General features: G+C 39.0%; 1 protein-coding gene across 12 annotated transcripts in view; it reads left to right on the top strand.

Moving 5' to 3' along the window:
- The window catches only part of NFIA (nuclear factor I A), a 355490-nt gene that overhangs the window by 192045 nt on the left and 145020 nt on the right, over positions 1–18425 (top strand). Inside the window, exon 5 of one of the 12 annotated variants that reach the window (XM_036255158.1) lies at positions 12372–12589. The exons of 10 other annotated variants lie outside the window; for them this stretch is intronic. In XM_036255158.1, coding sequence (XP_036111051.1) covers positions 12372–12568 — 197 coding nt within the window. In that variant the 3' untranslated portion in view covers positions 12569–12589. Of the gene's footprint in view, positions 1–12371; positions 12590–18425 lie in introns of those variants that run through there. One more of the 12 variants, XM_036255161.1, reaches the window with a different exon arrangement.

The following is an 18425-nucleotide window of genomic DNA, read 5'->3' as shown; positions in this document are numbered from 1 at the left end:
GAGCCTCATATGCCTTATCCACACATCATATGGCGAATATCCAAAGAGCGACTTTTAAAGGATGTGGAGAGACCCAGCAAAATGGGAGTAGGGTTCCAGCAGTCTCTCCGTGAAGGATAGTTACTGTTTTCTTAGATCTCTATATGTATTTTGCAACCAGACAGCTTCTTAGCAAGCAGCATTTGTAAACTCAAGAGATGAACAAAGAGAAGCCAGATCACAGCTTCTGAGTAGGTCACAATAGCAAAGGACAGTCGCTATTACAAGCCTGACACTGAACATTTGTTAAGGGAAAATCAGTTCTCCAAGTCACTTAACGACTTGTGCCTCAATTTTCTGATAAGTAATTCAGCAGATAGTTATTAAGAATCTGCTGGTATATTTGGACTCTGTACTAGATGCACTGAAGGAATATAAAGATGGATCAAACATCCTGTTCTTGAGGACTTCATAGGGCAAAAAGGCTTCATTCATTCATTCAACAAATATTTAGTGCATTTTAAGAACCAGGCACTATACTGAACAAAACAGACAAAATCTCTCTTCTTATGGCACTTACCTTCTGGTGGGAGCAGACAACGAACTAATATATGTATTAGATGCCAAGCGGTATTAAATAAAGCAAGATAAGGGGATAAACAGAAGAGGATGTGGATGTTATTTTAATAGAGTAGTCAGGGAAGGCCTTTTCGATACGTTGACATTTGAGCTAAGACCTGAGAAGATGAAAAAGAAATCTTTGCAACTATCAGGGACTTTTGTTCTAGGAGAAGGGGACAGTGAATGGAGAGGCCTTGAGACCTGTTAGAGGAACAGTAGGGAGTTAGTGTGGGTGAAGGGGCATGAATGAAGAAGAGGGCAATTGGATATGGAAGTAGCAGGAAGCCAAATTATACTGGACCTTGTAGGCCAAGGAAAGGGCTTGGCAAGTCCTTGATGAACCATGATAGGTACAGAGGAATGCTCATGCCAAATCCATTCCTCTCTTGATGGAGTAGATATGTCCTGAGCCCTTATGATGTGTTAGATTCTTAATATTCAGTGGTGAGCAAAGTGAAAAGGTCTAATTCATAACACTGTCAAAGAATGGGACTCCCTCGTCTGCCATGGCAGCATCTTTTAGTATCCCAAGAGGTTTCCCCTTATGCATGTACACTAAAAGCTGAATTACTTTCTTGAGATATTTGACTTCATATACCTACGCGTGCAAACAATTCCTTTTTCATTTAATAGGGGTCTAAATCTGTCGGGTTTCAGCTGCACCCTTGTCTCATGACATCATTTCGATTGGAAGCTCCCAGGTCTCAAGTACATTTACCATGAAGCTTGATTTTTTTCTCCCTAATAGTTGCCAGACTTAGCAAATAAAAAAATAAAAGATGCCAAGTTAAGTTTATTTCAAATAAACAATGAATCATTTTTTAGTATTACTTGGGAGGTGGTTAAACAAAGAAAGTATTTCTTGTTTATCTAGACCAACTCCTGTATTTTGTCTGGCAGCCCGTCCCTGTTCTCCACACACTCCCACGGAGGTTACGTGGGCAACAGCATATGAAAAGGTTCGATTAGTCTTTGATGATTCCACTGATCACAAAGGGTCAAACCACTGGAATTTAACCCACTGAAAATGAAACCTAGGAAGAGTACCACAAAGCTCTAATGACTTGACTGCTTAAATTCCATTCCTGCTGCATCTGCTGGTACCTAGCCCAGGACTTATCTTGGAACAATGAGCTGCTTGTAAGGCACAGTCAATAGGTACAATACAGTAGTTGAGAGCCACTCAACCTATGCAAGTAAGTATATAAGTTTAATTAGTGAGATATTAATTGAGTAAGCCATTGGGACAGTAGGTGAGTCACTTCTTCAAAGGAAATGCAAAGGAAGTATGCCTTGTCATGACATCCAGTTATTGGCTTGCCTCATGAAAGGTGATGAAAGTAGAAAATCAGTCAAATAATAAAGCCCTGGGAAATTCCACATTCAAAGGTGAAGTAGAGAAGAGACATTTCAGCTAGAAGGTGCCATCGTTTTTATGTGCTGTAGTGGGAAACTGGGTATTTATGTTTCTATTTGTGATTGAGGACTGTTTTGCTAGGCTTGACAAAACTTGTCTGAACATGTTACAAAAACAGTGTGGTCTTTGAATTTTCTTTCTTTAAGAAAGGTTCGAGGAAAGCAGTTTGGGAAAGCGAAGTTAAAATCCTCTGGGCTTCAAAGCCAAATAGTGACAAAAATAATGGTTTTAGTGGTAATAGCCATGATAATAGCTCACATTCATTGTGAACTTTATGTATGCTGGTATTTTAGTTTGGGTCCTCCAAGAAGAATATACATTGATGTGATTAGATGTGCTGGCATTTATTGGGGTAAAACCTATGAACTATAGGGTGGAGGGAGCAAAAGTTGGCTAGGAGAGGCATCAGACCACAATACAGATGCCCCTGGAATTACAGTGACATTATGTCCTGATAAGCCCATTGTATGTTGAAAATATCTTAAGTTGAAAACTCACTTAATAAACCTAACGTATTGAACATGATAGCTTAGCCTAGTGTACCTTAAATGTGCTCAGAACACTTCTGTTAGCTTACCATTGGGCAGAATCATTACAATGAATCATCTACATGATGATCGCATTGTCAAGTATCGATTTTTACCCTGGTGATTGTGTGGCTGGCTGGAAGCAGATGCTGCCTGCTGCTGCCCAGCATCATAAGAGTGCCATCCCATATATTGATAGTCCAGGACAAGATCAAAATTCAGAATTTGAAGTTTGATTTCTTTTGAATGTATATTGCTTTTGCCTCATTATGAGGCAGAACTCATTAAGTTGAACTATCATTGATTAGTACTGTCTATACTAATTGGATACTTGTGAAAAGAGGGTGAAGGAAGGAGGATTGGGTAGGAAGAATCCTAGACATGGGTAAGCTTCTAAGAAAATTTCATACAGGCCAGTGGAGGGTCTTTGAGCCAAAGCCACCTGTTATAAAAGTTATTGATCCCATAGGACTGGTCTGCGTTAGTATCCTCCACCTTAGTCATTGGCTGGGAACCTGGAGGAAGCGTGGACTTGGAACAAACGAAGTGGTAGCACCAGAGGGGAAGCAGCTGGGGTTGTCAGGCAGTTATACTCCTGTAGCAAGTGATCTGAGTGACTCATTTTTATGACCACCCCAACAAGGTGTTATGCTAAGAGTCCTAGATTTATGATCTTATTTAATCCTAACACTACCTTGTAGAGATAGGTGCAATTAGTGTGCCCATTTTACAGATGAGGAAACTGAGACACAAAGAATTTAAATAGCTTACCCACAGTCAAGAAGGCAGAATACTCAAAGAAAGGCAGAATACTCAAAGAAAGGCAGAATACTCAAAGAAAGGCAGAAAAGACTATTCAAACTTAAACTCCAGCATCTAAATGTTTTAACCATTACATTGCATTATAGAAAGAATAGTAGTCAAACTTTGGTTCTGTAATTTATTATGTAAATTTGGGCAAGTAATTTAAACTCTTGGACTTGTGTTTCCTCATTTATAGGGTGGGATGTCATCACCTTCCCAGGAAATGTGTTTCTGTTACTGTTTTGTTTTGAGTTTAAACAATGTTAGTTTCTTTTCCTTCCTCATGTTCTCTCATCTAGGATTGTCATCTCTTCCTTTATTCCTTATCTCATCCTTCCAGGTACCTGTGTCAGCCTTGTTTAGGCACCCACAGGCTTAATTTTGTCTTCAGAATTAACAGGACTATTTCCGTGGGGATTATATGTATGACTGTAGGAATGTGTGTGTGTCCAGAACTTGTAACAATCCATAATAAATTCTAAATAGAGCATAGCTTACCTTCTCTTTTATCCACCTCAGTGCCATATAGACATGAACTATATGCTAGAGGGCAATATAGAACATATATTTTTCTTCTTTTAAATTCTTTTAGAAAAACTGCATTCTTATGGCAAAAGTACATTCTTATTTTTCTTGCAAACATTCTTTACTCCTATTTCTACAGTTGCAAGTATTACGAGTATATGGCTCTACTATGCATACTTTTTAACAACGGATGAAATTTTCATTTGATTTTTCTGCTGGAGGTGGAGAGTATAAAATGAGATTAGTTGTAAGGTATTTATACCAGATGCCATTATGTTTGTTGGACGGCATAAAACAATGATGATTGCCAATAAATTTGAAAGTATTTCAGTTGGAAAAGATGTTGGAATGTAGTTTTATTGAAAACATAAAATGTTTATTTCCATTCCCTATCTTTTTTGCAGTAATAGAAATTTGCACCTCATCCCTTTGATTTTAGATTTCTGAATTATTTAAAAGAATCAGTTAATTCTCCATTTCAAGTGAGCAAGACAAAGTTCATTAGGATATCTGATTCCTAGCATGTCCCACACTCTCAGATCATGTTAACTCCACAGAGAGGTTTATCTTTTAAAACTGCAAATGCTGTCCAAACTGAAAGCTTTTCAATTTAATGCATTCTTGCAGCCTTGGATCTTTAATGGTAGAAAGGGGCCAATGAGGCACCTTGTTTTCAGAGCATCAGCCGGCTCTAAAAGTAGCAGCGCCCACAACATCCATGTTTCTTGAGTTGTAGTGGATTTGCAAATCAATGTTATGAAATACATGTAAATAAAACTCAGCACACGTTGACACACACTCTTGTCAGTGGTTGCCAGCTACTGGTCCTTGAAGGGGGCCAAAGGAAAAATCTGCAAAGAAATTACACATTTTTTCCTATATAGAGCTACACAGACTAAAGTGTTTTGCTTTTGGGTCTATAGTGTGAACTTACTGGTGATCTTGCACTTATGGAGACTCTGTGAGGCGGTTATAGTTTGAATTCATTTAATAAAAGTTGGGGGAGAGAGATGAATTATTCATTATTTAATAGAGAAATACTTAGAGAAATAGGATCCACGAGAGGAAAATATTATAAGATGTCCTTGTTGATGAAAAGACACAGAAGCCTCTGCGATTGTCCAGTGGTTAGTAATAGCCTTTAACTTTCTCTCAGGGAAGGAGAGGGAGAAAGGCCTTAAAGACTGGTTGTTCCCAGGAGCTGCCACATCTCCATAGCATATCCCGCCATTCATTCTTTCAGCAGTTATTGTTAAACTCAGTTCTGTCTGAGCAGAACTGATGGCAAGGGTCAGTAGGGGAAAGTAGCTCAAGGTAGAAGACTCGGACAGCCCTCCTTGGCATAAATTGACCAGGAGAGCACACTTTTGGAACACAAGGTCTTAACCAGGTTTGAATAGCCTAATCATTCATAGTGTAGAATATTTGAGTTGTGGGTTCAGATCTTTTTCTTTGTGGATTCTTTCTGTGCAACAAAACTGACCTTGGTTGAGTAGTACTATGTACTAGATGCTTTAAATCATCTTAATTTGGCATAATAATTCTGTAAGAGGTAGAAGATGAGGAGAAGGAGGCTCAGGGGGATGGAGGCACATGTCCATGGTCAACAATGAGTGAGTGGCAGAGGAAGTACTGCTTCGTCTTCCTGAGGAGACCACTATTCTAGACTGTACACTCCTTAAGGGCAAAAACTAGTATTTGTGTTGTATTCCAAATATAGTATGTGACACTCAACAAGTAATTTTGGGATTGAATGAATGAATGAGTGAATGCATAGATCTTGTCCTCAGTAGTTTATAAAGTATTTTATTTAATTGAGACATATTTGATATATAACATTGTATAAGTTTAAGGCATATAACATTGATTTGATACATTTATATTGCAATATGATTGCTATTGTAGTGTTAGCTAGAACCTCCATATCCTCGCATACTTATCATTTCTTCTAGTGTTGGGAACAACTAAGATCTAGTCTCTTAGCACATTTAATGTTTATAATACAGTTTTGTTGTTTATAATCACTGTGCCGTTTATCAGGTCTCCAGGACGTATTTACATACTAGTGGCAGGTCTACATCCTTAAACGACATCTCTCTCATTTCCCCTAGACTCCAGCCCCTGGTAACCACCATTTGAGGAGTTTCAAGTCTTTTAAGGGAAATAATATATAGCCTGGTATAATTATATAACCTAAAATATATAAATATATTCATTTATATATAAAATATAATTACCTATAACATATGATTATACATAATTCCTCCTTCCAACTTATCCTTTCTTAATCATACTTTATTTGTTTTGCAATTTTTATTAATTTATTTTTGTTACATATGTTTCTCCCCCCACCCCAGACACCCTTATACTTATATTTATTGATATATGCACTAATCCTGGTGGTAGGCAATGGGATATAAAGATAAATGTGGCCCTGGCCGGTTTGGCTCAGCAGTTAGAGCATCCGCCTGCTGTCCGGAGAGGCCCGGGTTGGGTTCCCGCTAAGGGCATGTACCTCGGTTGCAGTTTGTCCCCGACCCTGGTTGGTCGTGCGGGTGGCAGGCACTCGATGTGTCCTTTTCACATCGATGTTCCCCTCTCTCTCTCTTCCTCTCTCTCCCTCCCACTCTGTCTGTACAAAAAATGGAAAAATGTCCTCGGATGAGGATTAAAAAAAAAAAAGATAAATGTGAAGTAGACCTCATTGGTCACATATTTCTAGCAAGGAAGACAGATATTTAAACAGATATTTACCATAAAATATGATTGTGATCTTTTGAAGGTATTTGGATAGTGTTTTGAGGTAGATGATGGAAGTAGACATAAATATAAAAGCTGTGCAACAATAATTGAGTAACTGGTATGCATAGAAGAGGTTCATCCAATATTTGATCTAAATATTGAAGTGTGTGAGTGTGAGAGTGTGTGTGTGTGTGTGTGTGTGTTTAGATGTTACCTAGGGTCTCTCTGCCTCTTAGAATGAGCTCAAGACTCCCACTTCATACTCTGAGGAAATCCAAAGTCTACCCCAGGATTTCTGCAGATTTCTGGAAAGGTTTTAGGCTAAAGTTCCCTTCTAGTTCTTGGTTCCTGCACCTGCGGAATTGGTTTAATTGATAGATCTTCTCCATAGCCAAATAATGCTCTTTTCCATATCCAGTGTTGGGTTCAGCAGCTTCTCTGTATTTCTGTATTATGCACCCATAGAAATTATGTAAGCAGCTGACTTTGATGAAATTGTAGGGTAACGGGATTAGGGAGGGAGCACTTAGCTTATGTCTCAGGATACACAAACTACTTCACATTGATGTTAAAGAACTCTGTTCTTAAAAACACTTAGGCCCTGGTGCCATGTCATCATTGCCCTTACTTCTCCCCCTTTCCCCTCCTCTCCAAGCCTCTTCTCATTCTTGTTTAGTTCTAAGTGCAGAGGAGTTTTCACTATTTCTTATTTCCTTGAGTTTTGCAAATTTATGTTCTTGAGGGACTTTTTTATGTGTAAGAAATGTACCATCAGTGTATTTTCCTAGTCAATGACTTCTGGTACTCTTGGTCAAATAATAAATGAGATTTGCAGTTTTTGTATGTGTGTGAGAGAAGGTACAAGGTCCTTATTAAGCCAGAAGAACCTTCAGCACACCACATAAAGCTTGGTTTAGCTAAGGCATTGTGTTTCTGAACAGTTTCTAATACTCCAGCCATCTTGTGTTTAATTCTTGGATGGACAGTCATCTGGCATGTTTTCCTTGGAGGGAAGCTCACTGACTGACTGGTTGACAGATAGAAAGCATTCATAAATGAGAAATGGCATCTACCTTTCGAACCCAGGCCTTCCCCATTTTACTCTAATTCAATTTAGTAGATGTTGGATGGAAACTAATACAGTTAAAAAGAACTTCATGTAATCTCACTAGCATTCTTAGAACATGATGCTCAGGGTTTTCTGGTCAAGGATCTTTGCATTTGCATTTATGGAATAGTTACTAGAGGCAGAATTCTGTGCATGTGAGAAGTCCTTTCTCTGTGAATGACATTTCCAAGCCGTGAAAATATGATGTGCTCAAAACTAAAACTGAAATTGCATTGTTTTCTGTAAATATTGAAGAAAAGGCTTAGCCTGGCACCAGTGAATTTGCTAGCCAAGGTACTAGCCGTGCTGGGTTGGAATCAGAAAAAGTCCATTTGTTGAGTTGACAATATAAAACTAGCCTCTTGGCCACTGTTTACTAGAAAAGTTTCGTTTGGTGTCTCTGCATGTTATATGGATATATGTTACTTTTATTCCAACTTCTTAATGTTTTTTGTGAACTGCAGAAATATTCACTGTAAGTCTTCATGTTACATTTACTTGTTCAACCAACATCTATGTAGAAATCTCTGCTGTGTGCCAGACACTGTTCCAGGCATTAATTCCAGGACTGCTAAAGCCTAGAGAAGTCGAGCAAGGGGCCTCAAAGAACACATGCATTAGTGGTCGAACTTGACCCTCAACACACAGTCCCGTGTCCAGCGTTCTTTCTACTGTATCATTCCTCTGCTTTTCTTAGTCTTGTGGCTTCTCCCCAAAAATAAACTGAAATCAAAATGTTTCTTCAAAGCCTACTAAAATCATTCTCTTAATTTTCCAACAAGTTGTACAGTTTATTTGAAAGTCATTTGTTTAGAATTTTGAGTCAAATGATCACAGTTTTAATGTTACATTGATTTGTGTGATTCTCTAAATCAGTGGTTCTCAACCTTCCTAATGCCATGACCCTTTAATACAGTTCCTCGTGTTGTGACCCCCCAACCATAATATTATTTTCGTTGCTACTTCATAACTGTAATTTTGCTACTATTATGTTTTAGGTGACCCCTGTGAAAGGGTTGTTCAACCCCAAAGGGCTCACGACCCACAGGTTGAGAACCGCTGCTAAATAATGTCTGCAAAGTCCAGTGTTATTACAAAGTGGATTGTAAGCTCCATGAAGGCAAGGACTGTTTGTCTTGTTTCACTCACCATTTCCTCCTTAACACAGGACTGCTAGGTAGTGTGTGCTGATCAATATCTGTTGTAGATGTAGAACTGAATGCCTGTCTCGTGCCTTACGATGCCCCTGTTGTCTGGTATAGTGTGCATGCGGCATGAGCTCCCCAGAGAAGCCTGCTGTTGGTAAGGTTACAGATGACGCGGTCCATGTGCATGGACCTCTGCTTAGAGCGTGTAGTCCCCAGAACCTCTCCTCCTGTATTCAGTGCTTAGATAGCCAGGTGAGCAGCTTGCAGCTTGTGGCAGGTGCCTGGGATACCTAGAGGCCTGCAGGCTGCAGACACAGCAGGATGGTTTTACATAAGGCATACAAAGTGTCCTGCTAGTCGGGGCGGAAAAGTTCTCCTGGGACTTGGCCGAGACTAGCAGTTTTCAGGTTCCACTTTAGATGGTCTTTCTTTTCATCACCTCATCTACCCACAGCCATCAGCTTTCCTAAATGCAGTCTTGGATAGAAAATGTTATAGGAGGCACGGCTGGGTGTAACTAATCAAAGTGGGAGATAAACGCATGTTACATGCAAAGCTGACTTTGACATAAAGGACCTTTGTGCTGTGAGAGGTTACAGAGCAAATGAAAACAAGAGTAAAATAGAAGCAGGTTCTGTGTTAGTGTTTAAGCCAGTGCATGACTGAGAAGAGAGGCCAGCTCATATGATTTTAACAAGTATATTAAACTATACTTTCTGGAAAAGCATAAACATAAGACATGTTATCTGTCTTGCTCACTCTTCTTTTTTCATGGCCTTGTAGGGTAAAGAACATGAGTAAAATTAGAACGAATGATGAGTTTGATACTTTTCTTTTTGGAGGAAGCCTTTCTGAAAGGAAGAGTGTGGTCCTCTACTTCAAGCTTTAACAGGTGTATGAGTGTGAGAAGGACGGGGCGCCTGGGTCAGAGCCTTGACTGTGTCATTTGCCTAGCTGTGAAATGCTTTTAAAACATTCAGCCCTGGCCAGTTTGGCTCAGCGGTTGGAGCATTGGCCTGCAGACCAGAGAGTCCTGGGTTCGGCTCCCGCTAGGGGCATATACCAAAACAAAACAAAAAATTCAGACCCAGACTCCCCCCGCCCTCACTGACCTTGGGAAAGGTACTGAAGCTCTCTGTGCCTCGGCTTCCCCATCTGCGAAATAGGTCTTCTACACAGGGATTTAGTAAAGATGTAAAGAGATCATGTATCTGAGAACACTTTATAGGCAATCAAGCCATACATAAAATTAACACTGTAATAATTCCAAGCCGTCAGGAAGTCCTTCATTTTCATCCCTGGTCCCCTGAAAAATGCTAGGAGACCACTGAGTAACACTCCACATCTTTATATTCTTTCAACCCAGCGGTGCTCATTTTCAGGTGACGATGATGACAGAGCTGCTGTGTGGGGATGAGCGCTCCATTCGCATGGGCAGCACGCTTCACCACTGGCCCCCAGTGTCACCCCCGTGCCCGCAGAGCCCGCGCACCGACGGGCACTCTTTCCATGTTTACTCTGGCACCACTGGCTCCCTCTGTTCTGAACTAAGCCAGGATTCAAAGTTTTCCAAGATAATTTTTTAAAAAGTACTTGATTTTGCCCTGGCCGGTTTGGCTCAGCGGTTAGAGCGTTGGCCTGCAGTCCGGAGAGACTCGGGTTCGGTTCCCACTAAGGGCACGTACTTCGGTTGCAGTTTGTCCCCGGTCCTGGTTGGTGGTGCGGGTGGCAGCCACTCAATGTGTCGATGTTTCTCTCTCTCTCTCTCCCTCTCTCTCCCTCCCACTCTATCAGTACAAAAATTGGAAAAATGTCCTCGGGTGAGGATATAAAAAAAAAAAAAAAGGAAAGAAAAAATAAATAAATAAAAAATAAAAAGTACTTGATTTTTATTTTGAAATATCTACAAAGTTTTAGTTTCTCATTATACAAATAATTTTTCAAAATTCAGACATTGTAGCTCAAACTAATATATAAATGAAACCCACAATTTCCAATAGTGATGTTCCAGCAGGAATCTTTAGACTATGTGAGGATGTCAGTGTTTGACTTAAATCGACTCAGCTTTATTCATTCTTAAACTCCCGAATCCCCAGAATTTGTTCTTATTTGCATTGGGTATATTTTACTACAAGACATTTAGATCCATGTTTAGTTGGCTTCCGTGTAAACTTTTCTTTTTCTGGTACAATCAACTCAGACACAAAATAGGCTCTAATCCTGTATGTTGTTTTTGCAAATAGATAAATTTCAGTAGATGGTAAGAGCTGTAGGGTTACAGTTGTTTCCAGTAATTCTTACATGCATTTCATGGTCCTACAAGGAAATATTAGTGCCCTCTTTCTTAAGCCACTGCTCTGAAAGATGGCAAGCATCAAATTTAAATCCCTTGACAAATTATCTCGAAGGTCTTGGAAAGATTGAGCACCTTTTGATTCCAACTTTTATCTCTTCTGCTTTTGAGCCTCCATTTCTACTCATTCAAAATCTTTTCCCGCCACACACATGTGTCTTCAAGACACCAAAGCTCATTTGAAAAAAAGAAAACAATAAATTTCATAAAAAGAAGACATCCAGTATATATTGGGAGGGCTATGACGCACTTGCCATTTTGTGCATTTTTCTGATTGAACCAGATTCTTTGACCTTCCCTTTTCAGAACACTGACTATCTCCATAAAGAAGTGCTGCAGAATGAGCAAGTTTCAGTCATTCCCAAGACCATTTTAATTTTTTTTTTTAATTTTTGCTCATTAGTACCTTCTGAAGAGGTCCCTACTTAAAATCTGACATATATGACATAAATTAGTGGAGAAGAACCTCCTTTGTTAAATGGTTCATTCATTTCACCGGCCTAATGAAAGTTATATGAACCACAATGACTCACAACAATTACTTGTCTCATTCTTTTTTTTACTCTGTATTCATTTAAAAGATTTGCTCTACAAATGTAGGACCTGTAGATAAAAGGTTTCTCTAAAAATCACACTCTTTTCAAGATGTTTTCATTAGTTGGTATTCATTTAAGTGGGTTCTACTCTGCATACCATTAAAGGTGTGTGTAAATGTTTTTATTGGTTTCTTCCCTATCTCCCACTTTTATATTTCCTCTATAAGAGGCAATGCCATTAACCTCAGCAATGCTGAGTGTGATTGTCTTTCGATCAGCCCCATCATTGCAAGCCCACTGATCCATAGCTTACATTACTTAAACCACTGGTTCCTAAACAGAAAAATAGCCCCATTACCTTCTTGGAATAGCGATAGGCTGTCTGAAAAATCCTTAAAAAAAAAAAAAAGTGTGAGCAAAAGTACTCCCTGGTTCCTTTGGGAATAGTCCTTTCTTTGATATAAATGTATTGTAGAACCAGAGTTTCCTATATTAACTGTACATGAAACATTTATTGAGTACATGTTGTGTTCAGGGCTCTGTTTAAAATACATGGATGACACAAAGAAGTTTTGGGTGCAGTCCTTTAAGAGATGCACCTTTTTCTGCAGGTGATAGACGTATATACTCCTCACACAAGGTAAAAACGTTCAGTGCTCTAAGAGTGAGACAGAACTCTGAGAATGCAGAAGAGGAGATTCAGACTTTGGAGATGGAGTGGAATGTTAGATTTTACCCAGCAGAGAAGAGTGGAGAGGGTAGAGGAAGAAGCATGTTCCAGTCCTGGCCGGTTTGGCTCAGCGGTTAGAGCATTGGCCTGTGGTCTGGAGAGACCTGGGTTCAGTTCTCGCTAAGGGTACGTACCTCGGTTGCAGTTTGTCCCCGGCCCTGGTTGGGTCGTGTGGGTGGCGACCACTCGATGTGTCCCTTTCACATCGATGTTTCTCTCTCTCTCTCTCTCTCCCTTCCTCCCTCCCTCCCACTCTATCTGAACAAAATATCGAAAAATGTCCTCGGGTGAGGAAAAAAAAAAAAAAGAAGCATGTTCCAAATCAATGCAATAACCACCAAAGGCACTGTGTGGTCTGAACATTTATGGGGAGCTTGGAAAATAGCCAAATCACCTGGTATGACTTGTGCAAGGTAAAATGAGGGACTACAGGAAGGCATAGCGTCTACAAGTATGGCATTCATATTTTAACCTTTCTTTGTCCCCTTGAAACGAAAATCAAAGATGCTGTCACTTCACCCGTGTTGGTGGACTCAGTGTCATCAGAATTTAAGTCTAAACCCCACTCCATCTGTCAAGCACTCAGAGTGCTGGAATAGGCATTGAATTGGGAACTCAGAAAACTGGGTGTCATGCTCAGCTTAGCCATTAACTAGCTATGATGTTGGTTAAGTAACTGTTCCCCTCTGAGCCTCAGTTTACTTTTCTGTAGATTGGAGATAATAATGGTACCTATCTAATGGCTGTTAGGAGTCTTAAATGAAATAATGCATAGTGCTCAAAAAAATGGAAACTACCTCCCTGGTCGGTCTGGCTCAGCGGTTAGAGTGTCATCCTATGGACCAGAGAGGCCTGGGTTCGGTTCCTGCTAAGGGCATATACCTTGGTTGCAGTTTGTCCCCGGCCCTGGTTGGGGTTTTGTGGGTGGCAGCCACTCGATGTGTCTCTCTCATGTTGATGTTTCTCTCTCTCTCTCTCCCTCTCACTTTATATGAAAATAAATGCAAAAATAATAATAATAATAATACTGAAACTACTAATTTTAAATGATGTTTTGGTGCCTCATCTTAAATGAACTGGATTTTATTTTAGTTATTGATAACTTACAACATACTGGGGAAAAAGTTGCTCTGTTCAGAGTGGTTGATTTATTTGCAAATAAGATCCTGTTTATTTACTTTGCAATAAAAATCTCTCCAAAAGACTGCTTACTTGGATTTGTAGAACAGGTATTTTGAAAATTTTGAGACCTGAAGCTGAAATTGCACTTTCATGCATTTCTAAAATAATTATGTAATACAGTTCTTTTTCATTGCTTGACACTTGTTCCTGAGTGTTCCAGTGGATTTATAGAAGCTAAGAAAAGATGGTCTTCTCTAGTTATGTGCTAAGAGCTGCAGTTTTTCTTCTTTTTCTGATTCCCCTCCCCTGTCAAAGGTTCTAAAGATCTCTCAAGCCAATGTCAGCATTTACTGTCATCACAGCAATTTTGCATCTTGATCTTTTCATTGATTAGTTTTTCACCTTCCTTGTTGATCTTTTGAACTCTCCTCTGAACTTTGAAAAGACACACGTGTTCAGGAGCTTGATCTGGGTTTATCATAAGCTATGGAGAAGAGAATTTTCATATGGGTTCCTAGATGGGGCCACTGCCTCTTTAATTTTTTTTTTTTTTTAAATTTAATCTGTATCTCTGAAAAAGAAAATTTTTCACTGAGAACACAACCTTTAAAACAAGCATTCTCGTTAAAGGGAAATCTTAATGGAGAGAACTATAGATAATGAATTTAAAGCGAATGCCTGGCAACACAAACTTCTGTAAGTCTGAGGCTGCTGGTGAAATCTCAGACAGTCCACATGGAAAATTACCCAGCCTGTTTCCTCAAGATAGACTTGTTTGTGCAGCTACTCCAAGTTTAAATGGTGGAGCAGTAGGCACACACGCTGTCCTCATGAGCTGTGTTTGTATTACAGTGCTCTGTTTTGTAACCTCCTTTGAGTTAGGAACACAAGCTGGCTAATGTCTTAGTTCTGCGCTTCCTAGATTATTAGTGAATACTTTGGTTGCATTTAATAACCAGAAAGAGGGAACAGACAAATAAATAACTTTACTACGAATATTTCCCATCTCTTCAGTTTTTATTTCTGTTTCATACAAAGAATATTTTAAAAATAGATGGTGAGTCCCACTCTCATGAGATTAGAGACTTGTCAAATACCAGAGAGTTGTTGAGTATATCCTTATTTTGAAGAGCCACCAGTGAATGTCTCTGGAAATCCACCTACAGTCCCGGTCCTCTCAGCATGCCCATGAACTAAGGATGACTTTGTAAAAAGTGGCTTTCTTATTTGTTAGGGCTGTCTCCACAGTTATTACCATGCTCAGCAGTAAAATACAGTCATGCTCTGATGATAATATTTTATATGCTATGGACAACAGCAATAATAGCTAACATTTGTTATTATACCCTGGGGTGTTACAGAACACTTTCCTGTGCATTATCTCACAGGGTATCTTGCAGATCTTCTAAGTATAATTACAAGGTATTGAAACAGATCCATACCCATTTCACTGGAGTCTGAGTCAATAAGCATATTGAATTTTTAAAAATTGTCACCTGTCTGATATTTTTGAGAATAAGTCCCTTTAGAAATTAGATTTCAAAACTCTAAATCCTCATTTGTATTAGGTAAAATATTATTATAGAAAATGCCAGTAGAGTGTGATTTAAGGTCTTTTTGTATATTGGTAGATAGCTCACAAAGATTTGTTATACTGTTAAAATAATTTTCTACAACAAATAATCAGTATAACCAATTTTATTCTGTTTAATGTAACAGTTCTTTCCCATAAATATATACTACAAAAATTGTAATCATTCTAATTGCCAAGCTTACATATGTGTGTGTATAGTTTGTGTATATATATATAATTTGTATCCATATAAACCTCCATTTCATAAAGATCAGATGGCTTACAAAGAATAAGTACAGTAAAATGGGAAATATAAACAAGTAGAAAATGAGAATTTGGAAATCTATTAATTAAATTGGAAAGGTATCAGAGAAAAAAGTTTGAACAAAGATTCTATCATATTCAACATAGTTAATAATATTGAGATACAAATTTGGTTCTGAATTTCCTAGCAGCCAAAGGAAAAAGAGATGTATGCATGATTAATTATATGATTCTCATTACCTATGAGATGATACATACCAGTTTCTCAAGGGAAGGAATCTTTCCCTGGCACTTGGTTCTGGTATTTTTTCATGAAGAACTTCACCAGGTGGACACTGAAGGACCTAGTGGCATTCGGTGTTATTGAAGGACATGCAGTAGTGGAGGTGGTAAGATAGCTTCGTTCTAGTTCTTCCACTAACTAGAAGCTGAGCGCCTAATGCAAATGTGTAACTCAATGAAAATAAACCTGAATGATCCATGACAAAAACTTGCTCCGAATCCACCAGGAAATTATAAAAGCAATTTACATCATGATCTTGACAAAATCTATAGAAGCAGGTAGATCTCATTGTCTTCACATGATTTTAAATGTTTTTCACAGCCAGACTTTTGATTAAAGCTGGGCCACAGACAGTTCCCATTGATTTGTTTTATTATCTTATAGACCGGATCCATATAGTTTACAGAGTAAACAAGCAGATTAGCCTCACTAGGTAGAAACTGAGGCTTCATAAGGTGTGGGGAGAACAGGAATTTGCCCTTGTGGCTACTTATAAATGTCTCTTGTTGGTTAAAGAGAAATGCAATTTAGAATGCAGAGTCTTGAGAAAGAGAACATGCTGATTTAATTCTCCTCCAAATAGAAATGAATGCCATTAGATTCTTGTCTGCAAGCACTTTCTCTTTCCCTGAGTGGGAAGAATGTTGGGGTTTTCAAGGGGAGTGACAGGGTAGGTTCTGTCCTCGCCATGTCATCTACAAAGGCAAATGCCAAGGCTGCTTCCTAAGGTGCTTGTTGGCAGAGTCCAGCCACGGCTGGCCTGGTGACCTTTTCTTCCAGTTCTATCCATAACGCTCCTCTGAGAGAGAACTTTCCCATTTACAATATTATGTAGACACTACTGTTGCATTTAGGACCAAAAGGGCTATTTACACATGAGATAAAGTGGTAAGTGTGCAGGTATGTGTTTTGACAACTGCAGTGATCAGAGTTTTCCATTGACCTTCTTCATTTAGTGCAGAGAGATGTGGGCTGGTACCTGTACCCTCACCTAGTCCTACGTACTCGGGATAGGAACGTCAGAAAAAGTAGAAACCATATGGAATGTGGTAATGTCAACAAATTGTTGAGCCATGTATCATGATATTATATTGTTAAGCATAACAGTATGAAAGGGTTTTGTTCTCCAAATACCTAATTTCTAGGGTTTTGTTCTCCAAATACCTAATTTCTAGCAGTTATTTTTTAGTGTGTAACTTCAGATTTAATTCATCAAAGAGCAACTGGGAGGTCCCAGGACAGTGACTAAGTGGGAATATGCAGCAATGATGAGTGAAAGCTAAGTTTCTAAGAATCTTGTTTTTGTGGAAATCCCCCTTAGACTAATGATGGAAGAGAAAACATGTGGTGTGTGTTGGGTAGATCATTCCCCAACAGGATGTTTTATTTTTTGTGTTTAGTCTTCGTCCATAGTAACAATTATAATGAATGCATCAAAAATAAAGCCTGTAGACCTTGTGACCTATCTTGTAATCAGCACAAATTAGTTTGGGCGCAGGAAAATCCAGCTGCATATTCATTTTATTAGATGTTCCCAAACATTTTATTGCAATATTTTGGAAAAAAAACATCCACAAAGAAACCTAGGTTTTCAATGTGTTTTCTATTTAATATGTATTTTGATTTTAAAGGTTAATTAAATTGTATGTTTATAATTCCTTTGTTCTTAATTCGTCAAAATGCTGCCTTTTGGGAAAACAGTTTCAGCATAGGAAGATTATTCCTTTCCCCAACAACCTGTTGCTAGAAAGGGGAGCTTAGCTTTAGTATTTTTAGCTTACCCCGCTCCTGTGACCCTCTCAGATGCTCCCCAAATTTTACAAATGCTTTTAAAAGTTCAACCCATTACTTTTCATTTGATTCTAATGATACTGAAATATGTTTTGTGTTTTTTTCTATTCTGATGATCACAATTACTACTGTTAATTGAGTGACTAAAATGAGCTGAGAACTGGGTGGGATTTTCATCCTACTTAATCCTCTTTTTATTGATGAGGAAACCGAGGCCCACAGAGGTTAAATGCATTGTATAAGTTGCATAGTACGAAGTGGCAAAACGTAATCATTCCTTCAACATTCAACAGGTATCTACTGAGCACCTCCTTTGTGTCAGACACCTTTCTAGTTGCCCAGCATGCATCAGTGAATAAAGCCCCTGAAACCCCTGGCCCCCAAGGAGGTTACATTGTAGTTGATGGAGACAGAATTAAAATATAAATCAGAAAAATCTACACAGATGGTGAAAAGTGGAGAAAAAAATAAGAAAGAAAGCAGAGTGGGAAGTCAGGGGTAGTTTGTTTTAAAGAAGATTGCTGCAGACCCAGTAGTGAGAAGCTGCCATTTGAACCAAGACCTGGAGGGAGGGGAGGGAGTGGGACATGCAGATATCTGGGCAAGATCAGTGTAGATGCAAGAAGTGAGTGAGGAGGAGCGTAGCAGGACAGGACTCAATAAAGAGCTGGGGAGGAGGGGCAGCCCCTACAGGACAGCCAATGTCAAACTTCAGCAGCTTCACAATCACTTGGAGGATGTTAAAACATACATTGTGCCTAGATTGTGGGTTTGATCCCCAGTAAGGGCACATACAAGAAGCAACCAACAAATGCATAAATATGTGGAGCAACAAATTAATGCATCTCTCTCTATATCCCTCCTCCCTTTCTGTACTTCTCTAAAATCAATCAATCAAATTA

The sequence above is a fragment of the Molossus molossus genome, unplaced genomic scaffold, assembly GCF_014108415.1.
Source record: "Molossus molossus isolate mMolMol1 unplaced genomic scaffold, mMolMol1.p scaffold_m16_p_12, whole genome shotgun sequence".
In the NCBI taxonomy this organism is placed as follows: Eukaryota; Metazoa; Chordata; class Mammalia; order Chiroptera; family Molossidae; genus Molossus; species Molossus molossus.
The sequence above is the reverse complement of the archived record's forward strand: the minus strand, read 5'-3'. Positions and strand labels throughout refer to the sequence as shown.